The sequence below is a fragment of the Penicillium riverlandense genome (assembly GCF_028828495.1).
Source record: "Penicillium riverlandense strain IBT 135883 chromosome Unknown utg000008l_segment0_segment0, whole genome shotgun sequence".
NCBI lineage: Eukaryota > Fungi > Ascomycota > Eurotiomycetes > Eurotiales > Aspergillaceae > Penicillium > Penicillium riverlandense.
In genome coordinates this window covers 2,952,201-2,979,424 of record NW_026643199.1, presented here as the reverse complement: position 1 = coordinate 2,979,424, position 27,224 = coordinate 2,952,201, and the positions used below count along the sequence as shown (strand labels likewise).

Here is a 27,224-nt window from a genome sequence, read left to right as displayed (position 1 = left end):
ACGTCTCATGTCCGCATCCTTGCTGTGTGGGGAGGAGATATGCGGATATCTCTCATCTTCAACGTCATTTCTACGATGCACATTCGATAGAGGAGCCTCGGACAAATTGTGTGACAGGGAATAGACGATGGAATAACGCTGGCAAGGAATGCATGGCTGGAAAGCGCGTTAAATATACGGAAGCTGCTGCTCTGGTTGACGATGGTGACGTGCCTGCCTAAAATACTTCAACTAGAATATCTTTATAAATTTACAAATATTAGATGAATTACCATGCCTCCAAACCCGTCGATCACTGCGAGATCAAATAATTCATATGACTCTGTTCAAAACCAGTGCCCATGGGACTGTCTAGACACATCCCCAAATGGTACAGTACAGGATGGATCGAAATCAATTTCACCACGTTACTCTCATAGATTCTTTCTGGAACCCCATCCCGAAGCACGCTAAGCTATTACGATTACTCTAGCCCTGAACCCCCTGTTCTTAGCGGTATTCAGGTAAATTTGTAAATAAGAATATAAAAATAGCTATAGTATTGATCTTGTATGGTCTGTTGGGTGTCTAGAACACCTGTCAACAAACATCCCAAACAAGCGCTCAGACTGCCTGGTCAGTCCGACTATCTGGCCAGATCTCATATTCTCTCCTTCGCTCAATCTCTCATCATAGACAGGGCGTGACAACTATCTATGAGCGGAGTGTATAGAGAGCGTATCGGTGGGATGAGCAATTCTATGCTTCCTGCATCGATGCTGGCCTCCTGATTAGAGTCTCAGTATCCGGCGGATTCATGAGCGAATTGATCATCAAATGAGAAGCTCCCAGCAAACTACATCCGGAATATGATAAGTGGAAGGTCACTGTAAGCAAACAGGCCATATCGCAGGGCACGGAAGAGGGCCTGGCACTGGCTCCAAGTGCTTTCTGGCCGGCAATGTGATGAGCCGAGTCTGTAGAAATAGCAGAGTGCATTCGACGAAATAATCGAATCAAGCCCGACAAAAAGATAAGCGAAATTGCAAGGCCCTGGCGTACACATCCAGTATCCATCACCTATGTACGCTGTTGCATCCCGAAAGTAAGGCCACCATATCCCATCAGAGTGAAAGGGGCCCAAAGATGGGGACTAGCCCAGTCCACCATGTGAGGTAGCGACTTATGGAACTCCAGCCTCTCCCTACCATGAGGACAGAAAGAGTCTGCATTCTCCTCGTGGTGCCTCATCTTATCCCATTGATCTAACAACTCGTCGAGGAAGCGTGTGGCCTTTCGCTCGTTTATCTGCATGAACTCAAGCTGGGCCTGTCGCAGGCTCTCTGCAAGAGAGAGCTGAGCATCCCTCTTTAGATTTCGATAGAACATAATCATGAGCATCATGGATGCAAAGTCGTTAATCTCAATCAATCCGCCCAGATACGCCTGACAGCCTGTACCAAGAATGACGTGCGTGAAACCCATGATGTCGCTTCCGGAGGTGGCTTGGCCTAGTCCACTGAGACAAGCTGCGAAGACGATGAGGTTGGCCGTGCTGTGAACCATGGATAGATCCAGGACGCGGAACTTTTCGGCGAATGAAATCCATGAGAGTAGCGGGTACTCTGGATCTGTGTATCCGTGTGTGCTGATGTGCAAGATTGACGATGAGCTTCGGACGTGATCTCGGAACTCGTCGCGAGATAATTTTGAACATTCAATTGGCTATTGAGGTCAGTGGAAGGGATTTTCATCTAGTTAATGATGAGGGAATTCCATACCCATGTAGAAAATAAGTTGGCCAGCTGAAGAGCCTCTACGGCTGCCCAGGGAAGCTTCGTTTCAAATGCGATGTCTGGATCATCTGAAGCGCTCCCTCGCTCACTTAGGCTTTTCGCAAACACTGAAATGCTTGGTGATCTCGTTGTTGGTGCTCGTTGCATAAGGTGATGTAACACTGTGAGGCTCGGTGTCTGTGACACTGCTGCGTGCTTGATGAGAGGCTGATTGTTGAAGGGCAGCATCGAGAATGGAAATGCGTTCAAGGGCCGAGAGACTGAGAAGATGATATGGCGTTTCTGCCGTAAGATACCAGCAAAAGGAACAATGATCGCCTCTGCGAGTTTGCTGCAATAGTCATTCAATGCGCTGCTATACATTTTGAACTCGCTCAGACCTGATCTGGGTGTCGGTCCTTCCGCAATCAATTGCAGTAGTCGCAACGATTCCATCGCCCACTTTCGTATATCAATATCACGGACCGTACTTTGACGACTCGCTTCTATTCCTTTGCTCGTAACAGCAAACAAGATCGACCCGGTTGCGTAAAAAGAGGCCTCTATGACAACATCTTCGTCAGGTAGAAGGGAGGAGAGCTCAATGGGATGCACGGGATGCTCGGCAGCACGCATCAGCCTTGACTCATTGCTGCTCTCATCAGGCCCGATCTCGAGCTGCAACCTCTCCAGTTCCCTCTGCTGTGCGGGCTTGCGCTTGCGGAGAGACTGTAGATGGAGGATAGCCCTTCTTTTATATGCCTTTTCCCTTTGAGCGAGACTTTCATCGGGCATATCCTCCGAGCCTACTTTTCTCAGTGCATCGAGTGTAGATCGCGCTCGTGCCTCTTCCACGAACAGTAATGCATGCTCTTCCCAGGTGACCGAGGGATGCCCAAAATCGTAGCAGTTCAAGATGGCTCTTGGTAGCTCCCGCCTCAAGCACAGAAGGCAAATCTCTGCCAAGGTCATATAGACGTCGATGACGTGCGCGGTATTCATGACACCAGGCTTGACATCCGGGTCGTCTGTTGATCTTCGCTCAAGCTCAATATTATGGCGTGCATCCAGAAGACGACGGAATGCAACGGTGACCCTGTTGTTATGCAAGTCGATGAGGGCGATTGTCAACGAGTACAGGGGAATGTCCACAGATTCTTGACTGCCGAAATCAGTCCAAAATGATGGCCAATCCTTTTCTATGTTCCCTAAGAAGCGGTCGGCTCTTTCCCAGTCTTGCGCAACCACGCATTGGTACAAAGCGTTATGCGCAAAGGTGTTGGACAGGTGCCTTCTGGGTATCGGGAGCAGAGACTGCATTTGGTAAAAGATTTCTTGGTCAGTACAAGAATCCAAGATTGCCCTGGCCCGAGTCACGTCCGCCAAGCGTCTGCAAGCGATAATGCGATGGGCCGGCTGACAGTATGTGATGTCTCGACCTTCTGTTGAGTCGAGATATTCTTCGTAGGCGCGTTCACTCCCTCTCACGTCACCATTGATCAATGACTTGTGAGATGCAATGTCGGCATCGATAAATCTGCGCCACTCCTCTTGTTCCATTCTCTTGATGTCTGCTCTCGTGTACATCGACTCCTCAGGTACATGCATTCGACTCATAACCATGTCGGCGTTTTGGTATGCGGCATGCTGGACAAGTGTCTTATATTTTCGATCCCAAACTGCCAATAGCTCTTGCTGTAGACAACGTCCATATATACTGCGAAGATGATGGTTGAAATCAGAGATGAGGCTGTGCACACCGACTTCAACTGACTTGCGATTCTCGGCATCAATGGGATGTGAAATGGGCAAAGCTAGCTGTTCATCGTACCACTGAATAGCCGTATCAATTATGTTGACGCAACGTTGGGCGAGGAGCAATGCATTGGGGCCATTATGAACATCTTTGTGCATAAGGGCGCGGTCGAGAATGGATGCCAAAGAATGAACAGCCTCTCCAAGGGCCGCCAAACAGTATTCAGCGCACTCATACGCCCAAAGTGCGGATCGGAACCTGCCGTACGATGTCCACTCGCGGCGGGCAAATCGCATGATGAAAATTCCGAGGGTCCGTCCAAGAATCTCGTTCTTGTGCTTCGTGCCCCAATTCCCTATTTCGGCGGATTGTGCCTTTGCTTCCGCGAGACCATAGCCCCGGCTACAGGCCAGCAGTATTTGATTGGATTTTACCAATTGAGCGCTCGCCTCATCCACTCCAAACAAGGCTAGCGAGGCACTGAACTTGTGACTGGCAGCTTCCACCAAGTCTTCCCAGTCTTCATGATCAGGGCCCACATCACAGGCTTGTGCATGTAGAACACAGCCTTGACGTAGGAAAATTGCAGCTTGGCCTCGAGGAGCGGAGGCCTGCTGGTAGAGTTCTAGGGCCTCTTCGTAAAGCTGCGCAGCTCCTTGGCAATTCTTCAAAGGGCACTGCGCTTCGCATGCGTTCCAGTATAGCGGACTTGTCCCAGCTGCACCCGGTAGTACCGGGGGGACCAAATTGAGAATGACCGGCGATGTAAAAGGCGAAGAAATCATGGCATCGGCTTGCAGGAGCTTGCAATTCGCCATGCCAACTTTATCCCCTTTAGCTTCGTATCGAGCAAAATGCTCGCGCGACATGTCCTCGCAGGCAGGTGATGCCTTATCGTAATGAATAGTCAAAAGTAGTCGGCCAAAATGTAAGTCCCTTGACTCGGGCGCTCGGTTGGCGGCATCTTGTTGCTCTCCCATTAGCAATTGCAGAAGCGAGTCATCCTCCTGTGGACGCTCGGCGGGGTAGAGTGGGTGGTGTTTCCTAGCACTTATGCGAGCAGTCTGGCAGGTTATAACCCGATGGAGTACTAAGCAGGCGTGGCGTTCTGAAAGTAACGATAGCCCGGAACTTGAGAACTTTTTGAAGCAGCGATCCAGTTCCAACAAAATCTCAAAAGTATCAGGTACCCGGGCTGACGGAGGACCGTACTTTATCCCATCGAGTTCCACTGCGAACCCCAGAATCGGCGGATGCCTTCTGTGATGATCGATCAGACCTTTAACAACAGCGTATAACAGTTCCCAACGTGGACCCAGTTGGCCGAGCAACGCATGAAACTCATCCAAGCATCGGTAGGCTTCATCAAGCTTGCCAGTGAGCAAGTAGAACCCGATGTGATCGTCGAGAAGATCCGCTTTTGCCTCCAGGTTATTCTCGTCAATAGCGAGTTTAAGTTCCTCAAGAATGGACCAAGCGGAGTCGAGGTCACCACGATTTTCATCCGCAAACACTGAACCCAGGCATTTAGACAGTTGCTGCTGTAATGTCATGGTGGGCGCAGGAATCACTTCGAGTCGCTAAGAGAGAAAGTCGATGGCCCCTCTAGTCTCTGGAATGGGATCACCTATTTAAGGCTGACTCTGTGGTCGAGAGGCTCTGCCTCCTTGAGTTTCAGCCACATGGCGGGCTTATAGGAAGGAACACCCGACAAATAAGAATTCACCAAGGCGAGACTCGGCCAGCATGCACACCTGAATACGGGACTGTGTTCATTGAGATACTTCAGCCACGATACAAGAACTGCCAAGCATTTTGTTGTCACTAAGCAAACAAAGATTGTTGCCTGGAGGCGGCCCTCCCCCTTACCCAATCGGACTATCATACTAAGCGCCGCATACCCGCCCTGCTCAGCCCATAGAGTCCATACCTGACTGTGCTCGTCTCAAGAGTAATTCACTACTGGCTCCTTTTGAAAATTATCTTCTTACGGAGCTTCACCCAAGCGACACTACTCACCACACGATATCATCAATTTGCGTGCATACTACACTCCCCGGCTTTCTACCGGGCTTACCGGGCCCACCAACAATCATGTCTGAACCAAACTTTTCCATCTAATCTTTAATCAGATTAAGACCTTTGGAATTAGCCTTCTTACTGGCGAAGCGGGCTCATAACAGTCAGAAATACTGCTCAGTGGTCATACGCGTGCACCAATAGGATCAGTGCGGTGGTTGCGCGACGGAGGGTGAGAAGAATCACCCGCTCTCACCCGGCTTCTCACCCTGTCTATTGCGCACTCACCCTATCTCACCCCAAACTCACCCGGGCAACACCCACCCGACTATTGACTGCACATAAGCCACAGGCCGGTCAGTTAGTAGTTGGGTGGGTGACCACCAGCGAATCCTGACTGTTGCATGTCGGGGTTCATCCTTTTTTTGCCCCCCTTGGGTCTAGCGCCCTTTCCCTTCAGGCCTTCAGGCCCTTCACCTGAGCCGCCTGAAGCTCTCTAAATCGCACCTGAACCCCCTGAACGACCCCTGCAAGGCTGACGTGGCCACTCGGCTAAACTTGCCATGTTCCTTGCCTGCTGTCCACTGCCTCTCTGCTGTCCTTTATTCCTGGTCTCTGTCTCTCTGTCTCGCTGTCTCGCTGTCACCTGCTCATACATCACCCTCCACCGCCCTCCCCTCAGCAGGTCTAACTAATGCTCTTACCAGCGCCTTCAGGAGATCACGGACACCACGTCCTTCGACCCCGCCCCAGTGTCGGAGAACTCGTACCATCACCTCCGCATCACAGTCACTAGCGGCGGCTGCCACGGCTTCCAGTACCTGATGTCCCTGGAGCCTGCATCCAAGATCGACGTTGAAGCAGACACCGTCTTCGAGGGCGAGGAAGACGTCGCGACGGTGGCTGGCGAAGCCAAGGTCGTTATAGACGAGCCTTCGCTAGAACTTTTGCACGGTAGCACTGTAGACTATACGACTGAGTTGATTGGAAGCCAGTTTAAGATTGTGGATAACCCAAGGGCTACGAGCAACTGTGGTTGCGGAACGAGTTTTGACGTCATTGATTAAAACGGGGTCAAGAAGTATGTATCTAGTGGAGCGGGAGAATAGGGCGCACAATGGCATGTCAGGTCAGAAGTGACAGACCGGCAGGAGAACCGGCGTGTGATTCGCCAGCACGGGGCCGAATGTATCAAGCGAGCAGAATAACGAAGCAATCGAACGTTGTATATTCTCTTCTGTATATCGAGCATGTAGGATCATAGAATCTAGGATACAATAGCTCCGTCCTCCAATCATGTCGACACCCTGTCTGTAAGGCCAGAATATATCACGTGACTGCTAAGCGCCAGCCCGGCTACACTAGCTAGGGATTTAGATGATGAGCATGTTTTTTAAAGTATTTTAGGTATTAGTTGTGTCGGTTAGCGGGGCGCTACGTCCCACCCCCATTGGACCGACCGCCTGCCGTACATCGCAGCCCCACTGCCCGTCCGGGCATAGCGCCGCCCACCGCCCGCCCGTCCGGGGCTAGCGTCATTCTCGCCGTTTTACCGCTCCGTTTCCACGACCGTCCATCTATAAAACCCCCCGTCGCGCCCCTTCGTCAGAGCAACGCACTTCTTCCTGCTTTTTCCCACGACCCTTCCTTTCTCCGCCCCCACCTCACCTTGGCCCGCTGGGGCCCTCAGCTGAGCGCATGGGCCCCTTTTCAGCGGCCTGCGCAGGATGCCGCGCCATCCGAACCCAGCGCCTTTCTGCGCGTGCGCTGCGAGCGGGCTCGCCGCGAGTGCCATATTCGCTTTTGACTAGTTCCCGACACTCCCTTTTCTGAATCTCTGCACCTCGTGATGTCCAATCTCGGAGATACGCAGGCCTGACCTCATCTCGTTCTCCTATGCGAAGAACATAAGGACACGCTCCCTCCTGCTGCTGCTGCTGCTGCTGCTGCGTGCGGACTCGCTACAAGCTGCCTTAGCCCACCGACAAGGGCCTCAGATATTGAGTTTGGTATCTCCTCCGCCTTGGGTTACATCGCTTCGTGTCCCATGCTGCGGATTCTTCCCTGAAACACACCTCTTCGGTGGAGCCGTTAGACGTGGCTCCAGTCTCATTGTCTAATCCGTACGATTCGGTCTCGTTTTCGCTCCGTCGGCAGCCTTCTGGGAATCCCGCGGTTTCTGCGCCAATGGCGAAAATACCGCATTGTGCCTTGATGCATGTTCTAGTGCAGGTGGGCGTTTCTTTAGTCTTCAATGCAAGGCCGTAGCTCTCTATAGGGGGGGACGGTGAGAGGATCTATTGGATTATGAGTTGCGTGCGAGCGGTCCATGCTGACGCGTCTCCTCCTTGGCCAGACGAGGATGCTGGCAGCATTGATATGGATGGGCAAGGGCCGCGGAGGGTTCGATTTCTTGACCATGTCCAGGTGTGGGCCGATACGCACTTTGACAGTCCGTGTTTACTTACAGCACTAAGTCACTGGGAAACAACCGATCGTGCTTTTATGCAATGCACTTATAAAAGAGGGAACAAATTCTCAATCCGAGGGGCACGACGTGCCACTTCTCAGCACTTCACTATCTACCCAAAACCACCCCTCCTCTAACCTTCCCCCTGGCTTTCAATTCCCCTGTACCCCAAGCTGTTACCGTCCTACCACCCCCGCCCCTTCCCATCCTGTCCTCCCCTTTTATGATGACCAGTGCCAAATTTGCCCTTGATACCTTTCGACCATGGATACAGTCGACACCTGATTGTACTGTTTTTGATCCTGTTGACCTGTGCCGGTATCCGAGCCCCATCTCAATCGCGGAAACCCCCATTTCTTCTTTTTCTGGTCGTGGCATTGCCCTAGGGAAATATGAGCAGGAACGACTTCGGCATCCCCTTCCTTCCCGTCCGCCAGTTGACGTCTGCGTGAATAGCAGCCTCCCAGATTCTACACCAACGGCTGTCGTTGAAGTCCTGAGCGAAAGTCCGTCTGCTGTAGCTGGAGCCCGCTATCCCTCAACGGGTATCACAGATGAAAATCTGCAGGCTCAATGCGAAGAGCATGCCACCTCGATCGACCCGTCAATGCTGCACCTGGGTTTTATTGCGGATTGTACTCGAACACCTACGAATGACGATGTCACCTTCACTGGCTGCCGTCCGCTTGACGAAATAGCCAGCCTTGGCCATGATGGGCCAGAAAGTAACATCATGCCTACGAATGCTCTTACAGTGTCCAAAATCCGGGACCAGTTAAGCTCTAAAAAGCCGGCGGGATGCTCTAAGCGTCCGCGTAAGAAGGCCTCGCCCCAACGGAAGAAAGCTTCTTCTACCACCCTTCAGTCTCAGTTTTCAGCCTCGCCGCCAGATGAGAAGTTGCAGTTTCTCTCCTGGCTCTTTGAGGCAGCTACGTCTCGATGCAGGCTTGATCATCAAACCCAGGGTGTTACTACTCCTCCAACGGCCCGGAGTCCAGAACTCGATGTATCCTCAGCCCCGCTACACGAACAGAACGGCGCGGCATTCCCATATACCGAGACCCATCCCGATTCGCATAGTCTCACAAGAAAGGGAAAGACTTGGACTGCGGAGGAAAAGAACCTCTTGGTCCGACTAAAGGAAGAGCTAGGTCTTCCGTGGAAGAAAGTAGCTAGGGAGTTTTCCGAACAATTCCCGGGGAGAAGTAAAGGATCCATCGAGGTGTATTACTGCACAACGCTTAAGCGAGAGAGAACGCTTGTAACTACCTAAGTTGACCGGTGTTACGATACCTCCGAAAGGCTTTAAATTTATGTAATTTCAGCTTCCTAGCAGCTTCTAGGGAATAATATATGGGACGATATATATAGTCGTACCTGAGTTCCATGTCCTACGCAAAGTTACCAAACGGAGTAATTTGTGTGGGGTTGGTACGGATTCAGGGTTGGTTTCGCCACAAGTCTCTGGGCATGTTCGTGCATTCCAGTCGATTAGTTCTCGGCGGACAGTCCACCGCTGGCCCCTCAGAGTGGCTGCATGTTGCAGGGGTTCGTAACCTAGCTCTTACGGCCGCCTTCTCGAGTGGGGTTGGTGTCTTTCCTTTTGTCCTGTGGCTATTTAATCCCTGGACTCTGCCCACATTCGTATTGTGAGCACTCCCTTGGGACGTCTGCCTTGCATACTGCCTCGCCTAAATCAAACGTGGCTATTGAGACTCTACGACCTCTTCTAAGCAGAGTCTATCCACCGCACAGATATATATACACCTGAACCTACGAATTGTTAGCCACCAGGCAAAATGCAGATCAGAGGCCAAAAACGCCAAGCTGGTAGAATGCGCAATGATTCGTACGCGCTTAAAAAGAGAGCTCTAGAAAAGGAACCGCAACAAATTGTGAGTAAAATATAACCACAGTACCACTTCCATTCGACTTCTCTGATACATTGGATAGATATCTGCCGAAGCTCCGATTGAATCGTTATCACCCGAGCTATTATACCTGGTTTGCCATTATCTGGATGTCCGATCTCTTAAAAACCTCTGCTACGTGTCGACTGGATTCCAAATGTTTGTGCAGCCGCTTATATTCAGAAGTTTTGAGTCGGGTCTGTACGATCAGAAAGGCCTGTGGAAACGCTTGAGCGGTCTTGCAGAGGCTTTAAAGAACCGCCCATTTCTTGGACAGGAAATTACCCATATTTCTATCCGCCTTAGTGAGTTCGAGCACGTGGAAACGCTTGCTCAGCTTCTCCGTCCAATTCTTTCCCGGACCACAAAACTTCGCTCTTTGTCGATTCCAATTCATGCGAGTACGGCTAAGCTGTTACAAGATCGTGCCTTTGGTTACCTTGGACAGGACCTAGATGTCCGCAAGACATATAACACGGTATTTAGTCTCAATGAGCTAAACCTTGCCCGACATCCCATCCACTGCGACCAGCTGGGCACCCAACGGCGACAAGGCGAACTACAACTCCAGCATATAGAAATTGGCTCATGTCAATTAAAATATCAGAGCACTATCAAGCTTTTGCGGCGTCTCCGAAGCCTCAAAATCTTTAGACTCAACGACGTTGAGCTATGGGACTCGAAACCCTCAAGTCGCTGTTCAAAAGCGGTGAGAATCGTCGCCGCTCTCAACTCCTCCAGGCATAATCTGACGAATCTCACTTTGAACATTGGAGGTAATTGCGATGCTGAGAGTGAAGGCCTTGGAATTGCCTCGTTTGAGTCTTTCACCTCCTTACAATACCTCGAGGTGCATGAATATGACCTAGCCAGTGATGTTATACTCCCTGCCACCTTGATTCGTCTGGGACTACTTGACTTTCAGAGTGAGCCAAGCTTTCCCTTTTCCAAAAACCTGGCCTGCGCAAGTCTCCCACCGAAGCTTGAAATTATTTCAAGCTACAGCAGAGAACCTAATCTTTTGCGGCAAAGGATCAAGGAATACAGCTTGCTCGTGAAGTCAAACTTAATTTTCACCTCTACAACGACTGTCTGCCGGAGGGCAATATTCGACGGCCCGATAGCCCTTCCTATTAAGATTTCGTTTGCACAGATTGTCGAATCTTTTTTGGGAAACGGCTGTAGTCGCTCGGAAGATTCTCGTCTTTTGAGATTCTTAAGGGTAGATCTGCGTATTTTATCAAATGAGGCCATATTTACTGATTACGACAATCCTCTATTGGGATCCCTGCAATTAGAAGTATTTGGAACCTGAAAGATTCTTTTGTCAAACAACCACCGATCTATCTGTTCAGTGTTGCGCACAATGGCCTCTAGCTTTTTCAATGCAATTGGGATTTGATTACAGTAAAAGTACCATTGTGTAAATTGAAAAAAGGAGGTTATAGATGGACCAAAGACAAATAATTGTGGTACATTGGCATGTAGAATTCGGCTTGCGGATCTGGAAGGTTCTCTGTTGCGTTAGACGCGAATGGTTATAACCATCAGAGGAAAGACTTACCTATGCTCCAGAAGTTAGTCTGAGCCTGCTATGAGTACTCTCGGAGAAGGTCAGAGCAATTACCGGACTCCAGGAGCACTCCGGGAGCACACCAGGATCAGCCAGATCTCCTTCAAGTCGGACCTTGGGCACTATCGGGACAAAAAATTGACCTGGTAAAATTGATGTATGGATCCAGGTTTTCCTCAAGCGTAACGGATGGAATGTTGGCCTCGGTAAGATTTCGTCTTTCTCCGCCCGTGTTCAACACTGGCTTGTCATTCTTGACCTGCGGAGGGACTAATTTTAGGGGGTCGCTTCGGATGTTGACCTTGGTTTTGTTTCTGTTCATTTTTTTGTTGTCTTTTGATGTTCATGTTCAAGCGGTTGACCACCCGTGTGTTGAACCGTGACCGATTGGTCAACTTTAGTAGATGTAAACAGATGTCCAATGACGAATAGGTCCAAAGATATCTTTTGATGCCTGCTTAAATTACCCGAACGCTTTGAATAAGTAGGTCACGTTGAACTCTACGGACAATGGACGGAGAGCAGCTGGCAGTTCAACTTCATAGTGCCAACCGTAGACAATCATTTCTGCGCCCTGCAATGCATATACAGAAATGAATTACTTGAGAAAGTCTTTCGTTCACCACTAATTTTGAGAGAGGCAGTTCAACATGATTGTTGCACGGAAAATGCCTTGGCCTTGTATCGCCATTTCACTCCAGCGTTGAGGTAGTTACATAATTCCCAGCTCAAAAGTTAATTGGCCATCCCTTTACTCCTCTATGCAAGATTTACTCCAGTCAGACTCAAATAGGTTCTTCGAAGAAAACTTTTGTTGGAAATGAGGACTTGCTACTTGGCCAAACATAGTGTACAAGACTCGACAAGATTAGACCAGTTCAACCGGTGGAAATAAGCAATTTTTGTTTAACATGGGCGGCATTTTGTAAATGTCCTCCGTATGTTATAAAACGCCGAAATAATGAATCAATGCTGGGATACCACCCGACAGTGCTAGCTCTCTATAATTCCATTAAGGACCGACTTCAATGCAAAAAAATCGACTACCTCGCGCAGAGGCGCAACAGAAGCGAAGACGCAGGAAAACGATATTCAAAATGGCGGCGAAATACAGCATTGACTTCCAATCGGACGTTTTCGTCATCCTACGGACCAAAAAAGACGGTCAAATCTATTTATTTAATTCGACACCAACAGATAATTGGCCTCCCTGTCCAGCAGAATTGGTACACTCCCCACTTAAAGGTACATGAAAGTAACTAAAATTTTAAACAGAGCTATTGCGTCCCTACACCGAAAATACAGACACTAGGCGACATAGTATCGATCTATTAGCTACGTCCTAGCTCTTCAATTCTGTCTCGAAACTATCGTCGCTAGCGCTACTTGCGCTGTTTGGGTGTGAACAAAGTTGACGTTTGATGTAATCGAGAGAGGGTACTTCAGACCGGAATATCAATCGCATTTTGGCTTGGATGGTATGTAACGTGCTTGACACTGCAAGGTCATGAAGGCCCAATATATTTCTTTGAGTGGGGTGTTCGTGTTCACTCACCTTGTTTTTTTATTTGTTGGGTTTGGCGCCTTCGTTTTCTGTCCAGCTCTTATGCCATTATTCTTCACTTGAATCTTTCCCTTCCACCTTGGGTTATTTTGGGACCCATACTGCCTCTGGACGAATCGTACCGTGCTGATCTTCCATCCTGTCCGATTACTCAGTCAGATCCGCCACGCATCACATTTTTGAATTCAACACTAATCGTAGGGGCATGGGTTTTCCCTAGCTTCATGTTTAAAAAGGCCAAGTCATGGATACTCACAAAGCCTGGAATCGTGATAACTACTAGTGGAAGCGTACTTATCCTTGTGTCACGCAAATAGACCACGTAATATTGGGACCTGTGAATTACTACATGCGGTTAGTTTTGCCGTTTCAGGGTTAGCGCCCCAATACGCGGTCATGTATCGCTGCCTTGGTCCGCCCAACATAAAAGACCTGACCTACCCTGCTCGACCTACTCATTTCTCTCACTTCTCCATCCTTCCCCCTCTATCCCGTCTACTTTGCACTCGTCGCTGCGCCCCTTCAATTTCGCCCACCCGACCGGACTCGACCGGTTGCTCCGTCTGCCCCACCCACACCTTTTTCTTTTCGGTCGCAAACTGCGGCTGAGCCCTTGCTGCCTCCACCATCACACCTCTTGGAATCGAGATTATTTGGCCCTCTACGCAGGTGGCGCTATGAGGAGCTCGGCTGACCCTTTGGAAGACCATACTCCCGAGCGATGCGGTATCAATTATTCTTCCATTGAGTACTCACTCAACTAATCTATGCGATTCACTCGCCCCGCGAATGCTTGGATTGTCCTTTGTCCTCTTTCCTCGATGAGTTTCATTTGCGGGCCCGATCTGATGATTCCCACATCGCCTGTTCCCGTCCCGGTGCTGCGCCCTGTCACAACTATCCAATAGCAAAATTACCTCATCGATGATCGTCTCAGGCTTGTGCTTGGCTCTCGATCTTGACCTTAGTCCGGACCCGAGAACTACATGGATCCCATAATCCCGAAGCGTAATACTTGTCCGACTGCTGAGTAGAGGCAGACAACGGAGGATATCGCAACACAGGTTCCAGCTTTCCCTGTGCAGATCCGCCCTCAGTCAAGTTGACATGATCTGACAGTATGTTGACGCATAATTACCAGCACTCTCAAACTCCGCACGCCTCGCTTCGCCTGGCTCCATCCGAGGTTGCATTGCACAGTCCCCGGTGTCACAGATCTGCCGATAGCGTCCTGTTCTAGAGCGCAGTGTCGCCTGGTTGTCATCATCGTTCACTCGAGCCAGCGGAGAAAATATCGTTGCCTTACCTCACTTCGGCCAATGCCTCATCATGGGATTAGGGATGGTTTGCGACTTAGCAAACTTCATCATGCTCATGTGCCCACACCCAGCAAATTAGGATCGAGCCAGGAGCCCGCCCTTTTGCTTCATCTAGCGGCAAGTTCTTGTGGACTCCAGAAGCGAAGGATATCACTGGCAATATTTGCCACCTCGTAAAAGAAGATATGAGAGAGGGAAAGGACAAGGGTGATGCCTGCAAAATCTTACTGCCCTGAAATTTCACGACCTTGGAGTATACGCAGCACTCCAGCAACAGTCCCCTTCTTTGGTGAGAAACTAGTCGGCTTCTACCACTACGAACCTCATTTGCGTCTGGGGTCCTTGTCCCCTTTAATTTCTAACGTTGTCCACCACTGCCAACGCGACGGCAATTATGGACAAACTCGTAATCCTGACTCCGGATGGTGATATGATTTTATAATCTATTTCGCGTTGTTCCTGCGATTGGCACTTCCATACACAGCCATGGTTCTCGCTCTGTAACAGTAAACTGACTTTCCATCGGTTTGAATATCTGGGAGATTGCTTCGCTCTTTCTGTACACACCGTGTGTACTGCACTCAATCTTCCCAAGCCATATCGCTCCCTTGCTCTGGGACTTAACAACTCCTTTTGCTAACATACCTAAATAAAGCACTTGCTCTGTTCACGCAATGGCCGTCAGCTTCGAGTGCCACCTTAGCAGCCTCCTAGGCGCTGCTGACTCCCAGTCTGTCGACAAAACCGAAAAAGCCCTTACTATCCTCAGCCAGCCTCTATGGTAGATCTTGCGTAACTTTGTTTGACGCCTTACCCAGTGACTTGCTCACTGGGGTTGTTGTTCAAACCAGGAGGGCTGAGCTGCGGAGTGTGTGGTGAACTTTGTGGCCTAGGAGTATTAAATGGCGGTGAGTGAAACGAGGCTGTCCGTGACAGTCCACTGGGTTCTCACTCCTCTTTACATTATCTTCCAGTTCCCTGGCCCCTCCTACTACCCTTCACCACAATGACGACTTATGTTTTTTACAGTCCTGACGGCGCAATTAATAATTTCTTCAACTCGAACACTACTGTAACAAGACAGCAATGCGATGAATTCGCCATTTCTCGCGCTGGCGGCCTGTCCACTGCTTTACAGATGCAAGGAGTGTGCAGCTATACCGTGACAGCGGGGTCCAACAAGTCCAAGCTCTTCCAGTTTCGAGATGAGAACTCTACCATTGATATGGGCAACATTAGCCTTGCCAAAGCAATCCATCCCGAATTTGTGGCTAGCTGCAAATATCTCGGGACCATAGGCGATTCACGGCCGCTCTATATCTACGAGATGGAGAATCTTCCTGGGACTGCTCACATTATGGCATGCATCCCACCAGACGACATGTCTCGACAGCGTAACACTATCATGGACTTTGCAAGGTACGCCTAGTAACTTTTTTCACTCCATCTGCAAGAATTGACATTTTGGAACAGGTTCTTTGCACAGTCATGGAACAATGATCAACGACCATGCTCAGATAAAACCGCTATCTTGCTTGCGGAGTTTCAATCAAACTTCGACCTTCTTGCTCGAGACCTGCCGTCTCGCTTTGCACCAAATCTAGAAAGGGTCCGCAAGGAGCTCCCGTCTCTCTTCTCAAAAGCCCTCCCTTTTGTTCTTAGCCACGGGGACCTTAATGTGATGAATCTCCTCATCAACCCCGAAACTGGACATATCACAGGGATTGTCGACTGGGCTGAGTCAAGGATTCTGCCGTTCGGCTTCGCGCTATACGGGCTTGAGAATGTTTTCGGCCGGATGGATTCAGAAGGGTGGCACTACTACGATCGCTACCGCGAACTCGAGAGCCTCTTCTGGCAAACCTTTCGGGAGGAGGCTTATAATTTCTCTGATGCTGATTTGCATTTGATCCGCGCTGCGAGGATGGCTGGAATTTTCTACCATTATGGATTTGATTTTGACATGAAAGGTGTGGTGCAAAGTGTGCGGAAGGACCAGCCGGCTGGTTCTCTCGCATATCTCGATGCTTTCTGTACTGCTGGTGAGTGGACTCCTCTTTCGTGAGCCGGCTTATGATGAGTTACAAAGCAGGCAGGGAGGTAAGATATCATGAACGGATGCAGATATGTATTGACAGGAAACTCTGAACGTATACATTGATAGTTGGTCAATTTAATGGGCGAAAGGAAACTACTTTAGCAAAAACACCGGTAGTGACACACCCGATATTGAACTATCGCGATACCATCCCTAGGTAAAAGCTACACTCAAAAGACAATGTCCTCACTTCGGAGGATGGCCATAAGCTGGTCCTCCGTTTCGATTTTGTCGTTAGTAAAGACTTGGTGGGTGCCTCTGACAGTTGGCGCATGAGATTCTCCGTCCTTGAACTCAGTCATGCCTGGCTCTTCAAGAAAGAACCCGGTGATGCGGAACGGCGTCCCACAATTCTTCACATCTCTCTCGTCCAGCATGACGGTGCCGTTATCCGCGAGCACAAACTCACTCATCATCGCCGGCACATCATTAGTAAGGACTTGAAGCCCGAGGATATCGACCAAGTGATGGTCTTGAAGGTATCTAACTAGTTCCTGGAAGAACAAAGGATCGACGTCATTCAGGCTGGTTGTTGGGCCTTGGCGATACTCGTACGCTTGCATCTCGCCGCTGGCTGTCAGCTTGAAGATGTGACCGTGGATCTCTGCCGGTTTGATATCGGCGATACTAGTGGGCTGGGTCCAGCATCCCCGAGCGGATTTGAGGGACGTCCCAAGCATGATTTTGTCTTCCTCGATTTGGAAGTGTCCGTGGATGAGGTGGACTCCAAATATTTTCTGGACATTGAAACGCGTAAAGAGACTGGCAAGCTCCTGAAGGTGAATCCGCTGCACCTGTGGCTGATCTTCGTCGTTTGGTAGAAGATTGTAACTGTTTCAATGTGGTTAGCGCACCGCCAGTCTAATCGCAAGGCATCAAGGTAAACGTACGCCCGCGATGACTGTTGCAGGTCCTTAATGGTAGGAGGAACATGAAGGCCAGGGATAAAAATGGGAGCTGAGACAGCGACTGCCATGATAGAGATGAGCTTTGGAAGGAGTTATTCGTTGGGGATGCAGCAGTTGATGGAGAGAGGATGGAATACTCTGAGGATAAGGAAGCGATAGGTGGTCTTTAAGTATTCATTAGGCGCTCAATCCCTCATCAACCTTCCAAGGAAGCACGAGTGATGCAAAGCCCTCGCTTTCTTAACGCTTGACCTATTGTGTACTTGTTTATGCTGGCGGCTACGCCACCTGCAGCTTACCCGTCATGCTGAAATTCGGAAGGCTATTGGATCAGGGTCTCGGATAGTGGATGATTCCTTTCACCAGCAAAGAGCTACACCAGTGAAAGTGTGCAGAGAAGCTTGTCTCCAGCATGGCATGGATCAAAGCTGTCATTTACCATTGGACCATAGCACAGAACCAATGTGAAATCCCGTGCATTAGCGCGAGGCTGTGTCACGGTTCTCTCACCAAAAAAAATCGGAGCCGCATCCTCAGCATAAAGGGCCATCTCATTCGACCGAGCGCGTCCGAGCTAGGAAATGGACGGCTGGTACCCTACTGACGTAGCCAGCAGCTTGCAGCTTTATGCCAGTCTGGACGCAACACGGGCCTCGGCGACGAGTAAAACACTTCTTTTTCCCTCTGGGAGCTTGAGCGCTTATGAAGTCCTCTTTATCCAATCCTTGCGCTCATCAATGACTGAGCCCGACAGTGTGCATGTTGGCAACCCTGTCGCCAACTACTCCCATGAGGCAGACCACTCTCAGTGACGGAGAATGAGTGGTGCACGGCCAATTCATTCTTAGCGCTTGGCCCACAATCTAGGCCAGCGGCTACGTCGGTCGAAGAGCAGATCCAATTGCGGCTCCTCGTGGCGTCACATCTTTTCTGACGTAACCGAAGGATACATTTGAGGGGCATTCGCAGTACCATGTGCGATTGGTGGACCGAGGCTGCGTGAGGCTGCGCGGTCCTTTCACTCGAGCAAAATATTGGACCGCTGCCCCGCAGTGCGAACAAATCAGAGTAGTTTGTTCCCTTCTTAGCTTGCCGTACTTCTGCAAACCTGCATAAATCGAAAGAGCAGCAAACTTCTGCTGTGTTGTTTCCTTCCAGTAACGCTCATCCTAAAGGAGAGATCATAAGACCGCAATAACTGTGGTGCCTTACTTTTCACTGATATTGGCCTTAATGGTACTGTGAAGAACCCTGGACCAACAAGTTCAAGACACGTCAGAGCAGACAGCGGTGAGCATATACGCATTCATTAGCTTCTCAAATGAGAGAAAAGTCAGGCGACAAGTCCTCGCTTACGGATGGCTATTCAAGAAGCTAGTGTCCACATTCATCTCCATTCTAGACAAGCGAAGAGGTAGTGCTAATTCAGCGCCAGCTTCGCCATCCACCACGCCTTGCCTTTCCCAGATATCTGAGCCACGTCATCCAGACATTGAAGTACAGCACCTTCTGAAAAGCTGAAAGCACAATAGACCCCTTGGAACTGAGATCTTCTGTCAGCTCTACGGCATCAGTTGCGTCACGCAACTTTTTTCCATGTGTGGGTCGCAACCCGCAGCTGTTGATCTTAAAAACGAGCAGATCAAGTTCCGATATATACGGAAGGGCATTCGGTCGAACAGCCAATATCGGTACCGCTGCAGAAGGTACGTAGGGTGACTGTGGGCCACTGTTAATATCAAATATCGAAAAGAATACTAGCATGACGAGCTCACCTGCCAATCAGGAGTGATATCGATCTGAATTGATCTGCCATTTGCTCCATTGTAGAAGAATAGCTGAGCTTTTTGTTGGAATGGGGATGATGGCATAGCAAGTAGCTTGTCTTTAACCACCTTGGGAGCCCCCTGGACAGTTATGAGGAAGTCGACATCCTGATTGGTCAAATATGTTGTCAGAGAATACACATGTTAATGAATTACTCTTGAAAACGAACCTCAGTGGTGCGGTAATAACGGATATATCTCCAGAGACCTAGACCACCTATAATGGCGATCCTGGAATTCGAGAACTCAGGGATGGTTTTAAGAATTCCAATGACAGCGCCAGCAGCTGCCTCTAACTCAGCGAACGACGGCCCATTAGACATGGTAGGTGGGGTTAGTTCCAGATTAGCAAATAGATATATCTGGGAGTGATTCGTATTTAGAAAGAAATGCTCATGACTATCTCTCTGGACGCGGATATGGTCTTTGCTTTATCGTCCCCGTCCTATACACGTCACATGACCTGGGCGCCAACTGATACGTTTAGCGCTGGACACCCCGCAACAAAACAACTTTCCAACCTTCAAAACAATCCGTGTTGCAAATAGCCCGCCATGGCTGAAACACAATTCCAAATCATATCTGATCTTCATCTGGAATCCCCGGATGCATATGAAATCTTCCTCGTCAACCCAAAGGCGCCATATTTAGCATTAATCGGCGATATTGGTTACGTCAAGGACGCAGGCTTCTTTCACTTTCTTCGCAACCAACTAAAAATCTTCCGCATTGTCTTCCTGGTTTTGGGCAATCATGAACCATATCACAGCAGTTGGGCTGAAACAAAGTCACGTACCAAACGATTTGAAGCCGAACTCGACGAGAGTTTCAAGCGAGGCGAGACGCTCGGCCAACTTGTCTTCCTCGACCAAACACGCTATGACCTTTCGCCGACTCTTACCATTCTCGGATGCACTTTGTTCTCGCAAGTAGCCCAAACACAGAAGGAAAGCGTCAGTTTTGGCCTGAACGATTTTTATTATATTCGTGATTGGTCAGTTGAAGCACACCAAGAAGCGCACCGAGCTGACCTTGAGTGGCTCAATCGTGAAATCGATTCTATTTCGCGCTTGGAACCTGGTCGCAGAGTTGTTGTGCTCACCCATTACTGTCCATTGATTAGCGAGAACGTTGTTGATCCGAAACATGGACACAGCAAGATTTCCTCCGGTTTCATGACCGATTTGTCATGCGAATATTGCTGGAAAGGAGAGGTTGTCAAGCTTTGGGCTTTTGGTCACACGCATTTCAATTGTGATTTCCGAGATGCAGAGACTGGGAAAAGAGTGGTTTCCAACCAAAGGGGGTTATTACTTCTCTCAGGCAGAAGATTTTGATACTGCCAAAATCGTTGAAATATAAAGTCAGAGAAAATGATGCAAGAAAAGCACAACGTTGATCAGAAGAAAAAAGATCTATTCATTATCGATCCTGCCTTGCTGGGAGACGATGCCCTAAGGTCAGATCCCTCCGGAGCTCATCCAGAAGAAGATACATATTTGAGAATTCTCCTTCTTTAAGTGCATGGTAGAATGGCCTGTACACCTCTCCCAGGCTATTCTCATTAAAAATATCCGCTTCATCCACATATTCCAGGATATAAGTCAGAATCGCCATCCAGCAAGTTGCAGATCTGGTGTCATAATCTCGACAAAGCAACATAATAATAGCTTCACAATATCGAACAGGGTGAGGGATTCGAACAAAGTCAAATTCGGGTGGAAAGCGCCCTCGACCACGTCCGGGAAGCGCTGGTGGAAGTCGTTTGTCTGAAGCGTTTAAGAGATCTGGGCTTCCTTTCGACAAAGATAGTTCCCACAACATATCGGACTTCCGGTATAACAATATCACAAGCTCGTCGTCGATGTGTAAGTGTTCGGCAGGAGGCTGGTGTTGATATCCATTTAAAAATGGACAACCTAGTCCTTGGGTACAAGGACCAAAGCCGGCTTTTTGAATGGAGGAAAAGGCAGTCACCGTAGATTCATCGGGAACAACGAAGGCCACACCCTACCATTATGTCAGTGATCTTTCATTCAGGAAATAAATAGAAATACAGACGTCAACGATGGTAGGGACCCCGTAGACAGTCAGTAAATAGTTGCCCCAAAGAATATTCGATACACCAGCGGAAGTGAGTATACTCGAGATCGTTGCGACAAGACTCCTGTCCAGTGTTTGAGCTTGGATATGGAGATCAGGCATGGTGAAATATGCCTGGGATTTCGAACAGGAGGACGATGCGGCTTCTAAGTGATGTCAGTGTAGGAACAAACGAAATTGGTCAGACGGGAAGGTTAACCATACCGCCTTCTTTATCCGGACTACTGACCATCAACAAACATCGGTTGGCAATTACAGTGGCAGTGCTAAAGTCTGAAACACTTCAAAACGAAGCAACGACGCGACGTAACGACGGCCATCTTTTGAATATTCAAAATTAGGGTGGTAAGGTGAGCTCTTGGTGACCGTCCAGGTCGAGACAGCTTATCTCAGTCGCTCATTTATCGCGCTGCTTTTGAAAGATGGTAGGGCATATAGTGGATTGTACGGTCCTCGTTTTCCCACCAGTGTAAAAACAATATTGGGTCCTGGAAGAGCTCAAGTTAACGTTAACATATGACGACAAATTTCTGCCTGGGCTAGTTGGCATCCACTCGGATGGGGTCGGGTGGGGTGGTCAGCTCGGTCGCATCCTGACTTCGCCGTTACCCCTCGCTTTGGTACCCATCAACGTCACGCACTCTTCTATTCTGATATCTAACCCAGAGCTCGAGTTTTTTTTTTTCTTCAACGGACCGCTTATTCCAGACATCCGAGCTTATCAACGGCCTTCTCGATCGTCGGCCTCCCGAAGAAGTCGTCATACAAAGCGCGGGCGTGCCACTCTTTTCTAGTCTTTGACAGACGAGGAATTTTTTTTCTCAATACTTATATTGTGCGCAGTCCCACGACAGTCGGCTTTTCAGGTCAAAGAAACGCATTCGTTTCAAGCAATGGCGGTCAGATCTAACTTCTCTTAAAGTAATCACGTCGGTAGCTAACATACTACCTGGTATTCAGAGAGGAGACGACGCGCTCGCTGGACGGGAAGAAGCTATTCCGAGTCATCCGTTTCCACCACTCGACCATGACAGATATATTTTTTTCAAGGGCTACTATCTTTCCATCTACAACCAGGAGACGGATGACTACAAAGCACATATTAATAACACGACACCGACGACTGAATTCTGCGAGTATTTGGTGCCCGCAGGCTACACAACCTTCGTCAGAGGTGGAACCGTCTATTTCAAATGCTGATATGAGGCTGCAAGCTCTAGCTCAAACTCATCGTTGATGTTGTACGCTTCCACATTTCCGCACCAGATGGTCAAAGAGACATCCTGTGTGTTGTCCATTGGGAACAGTGTGCTTAGACAACCTGTTGTCTTCATGGCTTTGCTCCTTTCCCATTTCCAGAGTCGGCTCTGTCTGATTGCGGTCCGGAATGACTCTGGAAGTTTTTCAATGCAGGCCGGGTCTGAATTCGTGTACATATGCTGCATTTCTACAATTTCAACATTAGCCGTGGCCCTTATGGCGGAAATTCTTCGTACCTCTACTCCCGTTAGACGGAGATCCCTGGTTTGATTGTGTCTCTTGCTCAATATTATCGAGACGCCTTCGTTTTCTTCGACGGCCTGGCTCATCATTTTCCGAGTTGTCATATGCTGCCAATCGATCAGCTTTTACTCAAAAGGAAAGCGAGCTAGTATTCTGGCAGCAATACATGTGAGGAAATCCTGATATTCCCTAGACTTTTGCAATATATCCTCGTCCTCCAGGAGTATGTGTAGCGTTTGTCTGACGATAGGTGGCCATGACGGTCGCCAGTCTGGCTCGATCTCATCAAGAAGGCAAGTGAAAATGTCCGTTGCCATAGACCCTCCTGCCCAGACGCTCGGGGCGAACGAGATTGCCCATGAGATAACACCGCTGGGACTGAGCTGCCTAATCTGCTCGCATCTTTGTAGTGTCGTGGCTTTTCGGATTTTTGTTTCCTCGGAATCAAATTTGGAGTTCTTAGGACCTTCAAAAATCGTGACGATGTTTCGCCTGAAAACCGGAGATAGCTTCAGTCGGCCGTTTGTCAATAATTCTCCCTTGCACTCCAAAGCACGAGATCTGAGCACTTCACTGTCTTTCCATGCTCTATCTGCTCGTGATACCCTTGACTCTCGGATATCTTTCTTTATTGTTTTTGCTGCCATTGCAAGCTCTTCACTAATGTCTCCAAGAGCGTCCCATTGTTGTTCGTTGGGGTAAATCTTAGCAAGCTTGGGAATCAATAGGTTGGCCTTGTCAAGAAGGCCCCGTAGTTGTGAGATGACGCTAGCAACAGACATGGTTTGTTTGATTAAGTGGAAAGAATAAATCAAAGAGAGAATAGAATGACTGGAGGGTAGCTTGTCGGCGGCTAGGCTAAGTATTTGAGGGGCTGCTCCGAAAGATCACCGGACACAAGTCTGGCGACCCTTCAGTTTATGCAGGTTTGCAGAAGTACGTCAGCTGGGGGGCTCTATAATACACTGTGATTCGTCGGTGCTGCGGGTAGAAATTGGGGCCAAGTGTAAAAATGGCCTCGAAACGGTTAGCGACCTTCTAGCAGCGATACTCAGAGCCGCTAGTGTGTGATAGACACCCAGCTGGTCGTGCATGATGACGTCCGACTTTGCTGTCTGGAGTACATACAAACGAAAGCAATCGGATTAGCTTACCGCGAACACAATAACCAGCCCCTTCCCCCCTGCATCCAAGTTCGTGCAGTCTGCTACACGGATTTGCACAAGACAAGATACAGGGATGGTCGACCAGGGTAATATAAGAAGGAGCAATTCCTCGGGCTCTCATCGACCTTTCCGTTCATCATTGCCATCCAACTCTCTTGGACCACCTCATACCAGCTTCCCATACTGCATCTATATTTCTCAATCGTTTAACTGCGCAACATGACATTGAAGAAAACTTCCGCTCCCTGTCACCAAGGCTTGACGCCGCCAGATAGTCCAACGAAGGAGACAGTTACGCCTCAAGCTACAGTGAATGAGCTGAAGCATCTTTTTGATGTGCTTGAAAAGATGCTGCTCGATCTTACTAACAGAGAACCTCCAAATACTCCTGTCTTCCAGGACCACTGCCAAACATGCCCCGACATAGTTCAATTGAAACAGTTGTTGACGAATCTCGTCCGCGATGAGCGTTCTTCAATTGTGCCACTCGTGGCTAAGCCTGCTCAGTCTTTTTCCAGCAATGAACAGGAAGAGAAGATTCAGGCAGCGGAGGTAATTGATCTTCAAGCTCCGATCCGTACTACTCCGGATGATTTCAAATCGTTTGAGAAGTGGGCATCTCATGCGTCGACACCCCAATTCAAGACAGTCGTGGAAACGTATGATCGACAGCCAGCCTCCCTTATCCTTGTTTCAGAAAATAACTGACTTGGGTCTAGTTGGGACAAAGAAGCATGCAAATACAACATTGACGAGCCAACGGATACCAGAAATGATCTGGATGACCACGATTACTATGTATTTGTTGTCCGTCAACGTGTTGGTATGTGATATCTTTTCATGCAAGACCGAACGTCTGCTAATAGTATTATTAGACCGGAAGTCCGAGGAGGTGACGGCGTACATAGACATCAAATCGGAAGGCCTGCGCGATATCCTGCGTGAGGTATTGCATGACATTAAGGCCGTTAGCTTGATGGAAGACGAGCCAACTGTAATCGAAACAAACATTACCGTTTAAGGAGAACGCTGACTTGAATTTAGATCGGGAAAGATGTGCTATTTCATTTCCTTCCTGATTTCAACAAATGCGCGGAGAGCATGAAAGCCAATTCGGACCGTGGATCCACACATAGGGATAATCTCGAATTGCTGATCGACCACCTTAAACAAACACATGCAGCTACATCACAACGCCTCGATTCTATGCTAGAGCATAACCATATCACATATGATCTTCTTTGGGCACTTTTCAAACCTGGGTCCTATGTTTACACCACATGCTTCGGTACAGGAGAGCCGCGATGTGTTGTATTTGACGCAGGCGAAGAGACGACTGAGGACGATATTCCATTTTTTAAGCTTGAGTGCCGGTTCCTTGATTATGACGGAGCCAAATTTGGTGAAACAGGGATCTTTCTGCGCATTTTAAAGTTCCGCGGATCGAAGCCAATCGAGACTCTCGAGGCATTCCCTCTCCACTATCATCCGAATCACCAACAAGTCCGAAAAGACCTAGTGGGACGAGGTCAGAAGTTCCGTGATTTGGCCGGTTCGCACATTCAACATTGTAATGGCAGCGCGTTCTTCATGAACAAGGGGAAGCCTTTCAAAATGAGTATCAATTGTCGAGTAGCAGTTGACGCTGCATTTTTCCATGAAATGCAACCAAATTACTCCCGACCTCGCCTCCAGGACATCTGGGCGAAAAATAGGGATGGAATTTCAGTCATTGACATAGATACGCTGATCGGCAGGGGCTGTGAGCGGGAGAAAGAGAGAATGAAGGAGGATAGCCTGGATGGACAAGAATTGCGGGAGATCGATTTCTTGATCGCTTGTCCAACGGTTTGCTGTTTCAGCTTCAAGGAAAAACTATTCCGTGAGTATCACGTCCGTCTACGTGGCGTCCTAACTAATGTGAGGTCAGTGGAATGTGCGGTCGGTAGTCTTCAAGACGTACAATGGTCCCCAGAATCCTTCGACAGTCTGGAGATCCCTTCGAAGACTAAAACGCTCCTCTCCTCCTTGGCAAAATCCCGCCTAGGTTTGGTACCAGCTGTGCCATTCGACGATGGGATCGATGGGAAGGGCCGTGGGCTCAACATCCTTTTGCAGTGCGTTGAAAAGATCCTTTTGTTGCTTCCTATCTGACTTTCCTAGTGGCCCGACCGGTGTCGGAAAGACCTTTACCGTTGAGGCAACTTCGGAGCGGTTTCATCTTCCTCTCTATTCTGTAAGCATTGTCCATCGCGTCGCTGACAGCTCGCTAACTTGCCTAGATATCGGCGGGTGAACTTGCTGTCGACGGAGGTGATTCTAGTGCGCTTGAGCAGCAGCTTGAGCACATATTCAAGATTGCTAAGCACTTCAACGCCGTGCTACTCTTAGACGAGGCAGACGCGTTTTTGGAGCAGCGTACCTCTTACCATGGCATCCACAATCGCCTCGTGACTATCTTCCTTCGAAAGATGGAATACTACCAGGGCGTCCTGTTCCTCACAACGAATCGGAAGATTCAGTTTGATGAAGCAATCCTGAGCCGTATTCATCTAACCATTAAATATGAGGATCTGTCAAGGGAATTTCGCAGAGCGATCTGGGAAAACCAGTTGTCCAAAGCTTGCACAGCCCAAGGACCTGCTATTGTTGGGCACGAGGAGTTACAGCCATTATCGAAGTCGGCTTGACCAATACACTCTTGATCACTCTTTTCTGGCCCCACCGCCAAGACCTTAGCGCATATCAATCATTGGGCAGGCCACATGGAACTGAGGGACACAGTAAAATGCGGGCTGTATGTTACAGTATATAACTCCTAAAATTACACACGGGGCAGACGAGAATTCAGTGGGATTCCGTGGAAACCGATAGTGATCATGCTGAAAGAGCCGCCTTGCACCTGGTTCCTGGGCGATCTGCCAGGTGACCGAACCGTCATGGAATATTCCACAAGCAGTGTAGAGCCGTTCAAATTCCTCTCTTCTCCCAGGCCCTTCCGTATAAAGTGATTAGAAAACAAAAGCGGGAAAAGCACCAAAAAAAAAAATTAAGAATAAAAATTTTGCACCTATAGACAAAACCTGATAATGGTCATTCGCCCTGATGTGTGTCCCAGAGCAAGTACGTTACCATGAATGTTGAAACAGCTGGGAGCCTTTTCACTGTTCAATTTCATCCATTGCCTATCCTCAATAGAGATACAGTACTTAGATTTGCATGAGGCGGATGAGACGTAGGAAGGTCACACCTGGA

At 48.9% G+C, this 27,224-nt stretch overlaps 10 protein-coding genes across 10 annotated transcripts; 5 read left to right on the top strand and 5 right to left on the bottom strand.

Moving 5' to 3' along the window:
* Window positions 1-1,059: 1,059 nt before the first annotated feature.
* N7474_010160 (CHAT domain-containing protein) lies at window positions 1,060-5,063 on the bottom strand (the record flags this gene model as incomplete). The annotated part of the gene is made up of 2 exons (XM_057201570.1): window positions 1,060-1,704; window positions 1,761-5,063. 2 exons carry the CDS (start codon window positions 5,061-5,063, stop codon window positions 1,060-1,062), a joined length of 3,948 nt encoding a protein of 1,315 aa, XP_057049557.1.
* Window positions 5,064-6,092: 1,029 nt separating this feature from the next.
* Window positions 6,093-6,596, top strand: N7474_010159 (FeS cluster insertion protein; the record flags this gene model as incomplete). The annotated part of the gene is made up of 2 exons (XM_057201569.1): window positions 6,093-6,170; window positions 6,237-6,596. The coding sequence occupies 2 exons, from the start codon at window positions 6,093-6,095 to the stop codon at window positions 6,594-6,596; spliced, it is 438 nt and encodes a 145-aa protein (XP_057049556.1).
* Window positions 6,597-7,193: 597 nt separating this feature from the next.
* N7474_010158 (uncharacterized protein) lies at window positions 7,194-7,950 on the bottom strand (the record flags this gene model as incomplete). The annotated part of the gene is made up of 3 exons (XM_057201568.1): window positions 7,194-7,490; window positions 7,605-7,826; window positions 7,888-7,950. The coding sequence occupies 3 exons, from the start codon at window positions 7,948-7,950 to the stop codon at window positions 7,194-7,196; spliced, it is 582 nt and encodes a 193-aa protein (XP_057049555.1).
* A 272-nt stretch (window positions 7,951-8,222) lies between these two features.
* On the top strand, window positions 8,223-9,272 carry N7474_010157 (SANT/Myb-like DNA-binding domain-containing protein; the record flags this gene model as incomplete). Its single annotated transcript, XM_057201567.1, has 1 exon — window positions 8,223-9,272. The coding sequence occupies one exon, from the start codon at window positions 8,223-8,225 to the stop codon at window positions 9,270-9,272; it is 1,050 nt and encodes a 349-aa protein (XP_057049554.1).
* Window positions 9,273-15,371: 6,099 nt separating this feature from the next.
* Window positions 15,372-16,430, top strand: N7474_010156 (phosphotransferase family protein; the record flags this gene model as incomplete). The annotated part of the gene is made up of 2 exons (XM_057201566.1): window positions 15,372-15,784; window positions 15,839-16,430. 2 exons carry the CDS (start codon window positions 15,372-15,374, stop codon window positions 16,428-16,430), a joined length of 1,005 nt encoding a protein of 334 aa, XP_057049553.1.
* Window positions 16,431-16,633: 203 nt separating this feature from the next.
* On the bottom strand, window positions 16,634-17,439 carry N7474_010155 (uncharacterized protein; the record flags this gene model as incomplete). Its single annotated transcript, XM_057201565.1, has 2 exons — window positions 16,634-17,294; window positions 17,354-17,439. The coding sequence occupies 2 exons, from the start codon at window positions 17,437-17,439 to the stop codon at window positions 16,634-16,636; spliced, it is 747 nt and encodes a 248-aa protein (XP_057049552.1).
* Window positions 17,440-18,796: 1,357 nt separating this feature from the next.
* Window positions 18,797-19,520, bottom strand: N7474_010154 (uncharacterized protein; the record flags this gene model as incomplete). The annotated part of the gene is made up of 3 exons (XM_057201564.1): window positions 18,797-19,090; window positions 19,147-19,305; window positions 19,368-19,520. 3 exons carry the CDS (start codon window positions 19,518-19,520, stop codon window positions 18,797-18,799), a joined length of 606 nt encoding a protein of 201 aa, XP_057049551.1.
* Window positions 19,521-19,751: 231 nt separating this feature from the next.
* Window positions 19,752-20,534, top strand: N7474_010153 (uncharacterized protein; the record flags this gene model as incomplete). The annotated part of the gene is made up of 1 exon (XM_057201563.1): window positions 19,752-20,534. One exon carries the CDS (start codon window positions 19,752-19,754, stop codon window positions 20,532-20,534), a length of 783 nt encoding a protein of 260 aa, XP_057049550.1.
* Window positions 20,535-22,484: 1,950 nt separating this feature from the next.
* N7474_010152 (uncharacterized protein) lies at window positions 22,485-23,585 on the bottom strand (the record flags this gene model as incomplete). Its single annotated transcript, XM_057201562.1, has 3 exons — window positions 22,485-22,747; window positions 22,797-22,910; window positions 22,970-23,585. 3 exons carry the CDS (start codon window positions 23,583-23,585, stop codon window positions 22,485-22,487), a joined length of 993 nt encoding a protein of 330 aa, XP_057049549.1.
* A 603-nt stretch (window positions 23,586-24,188) lies between these two features.
* Window positions 24,189-26,659, top strand: N7474_010151 (AAA family ATPase; the record flags this gene model as incomplete). The annotated part of the gene is made up of 6 exons (XM_057201561.1): window positions 24,189-24,628; window positions 24,689-24,792; window positions 24,845-24,963; window positions 25,014-26,086; window positions 26,133-26,205; window positions 26,252-26,659. The coding sequence occupies 6 exons, from the start codon at window positions 24,189-24,191 to the stop codon at window positions 26,657-26,659; spliced, it is 2,217 nt and encodes a 738-aa protein (XP_057049548.1).
* Window positions 26,660-27,224: the final 565 nt, after the last annotated feature.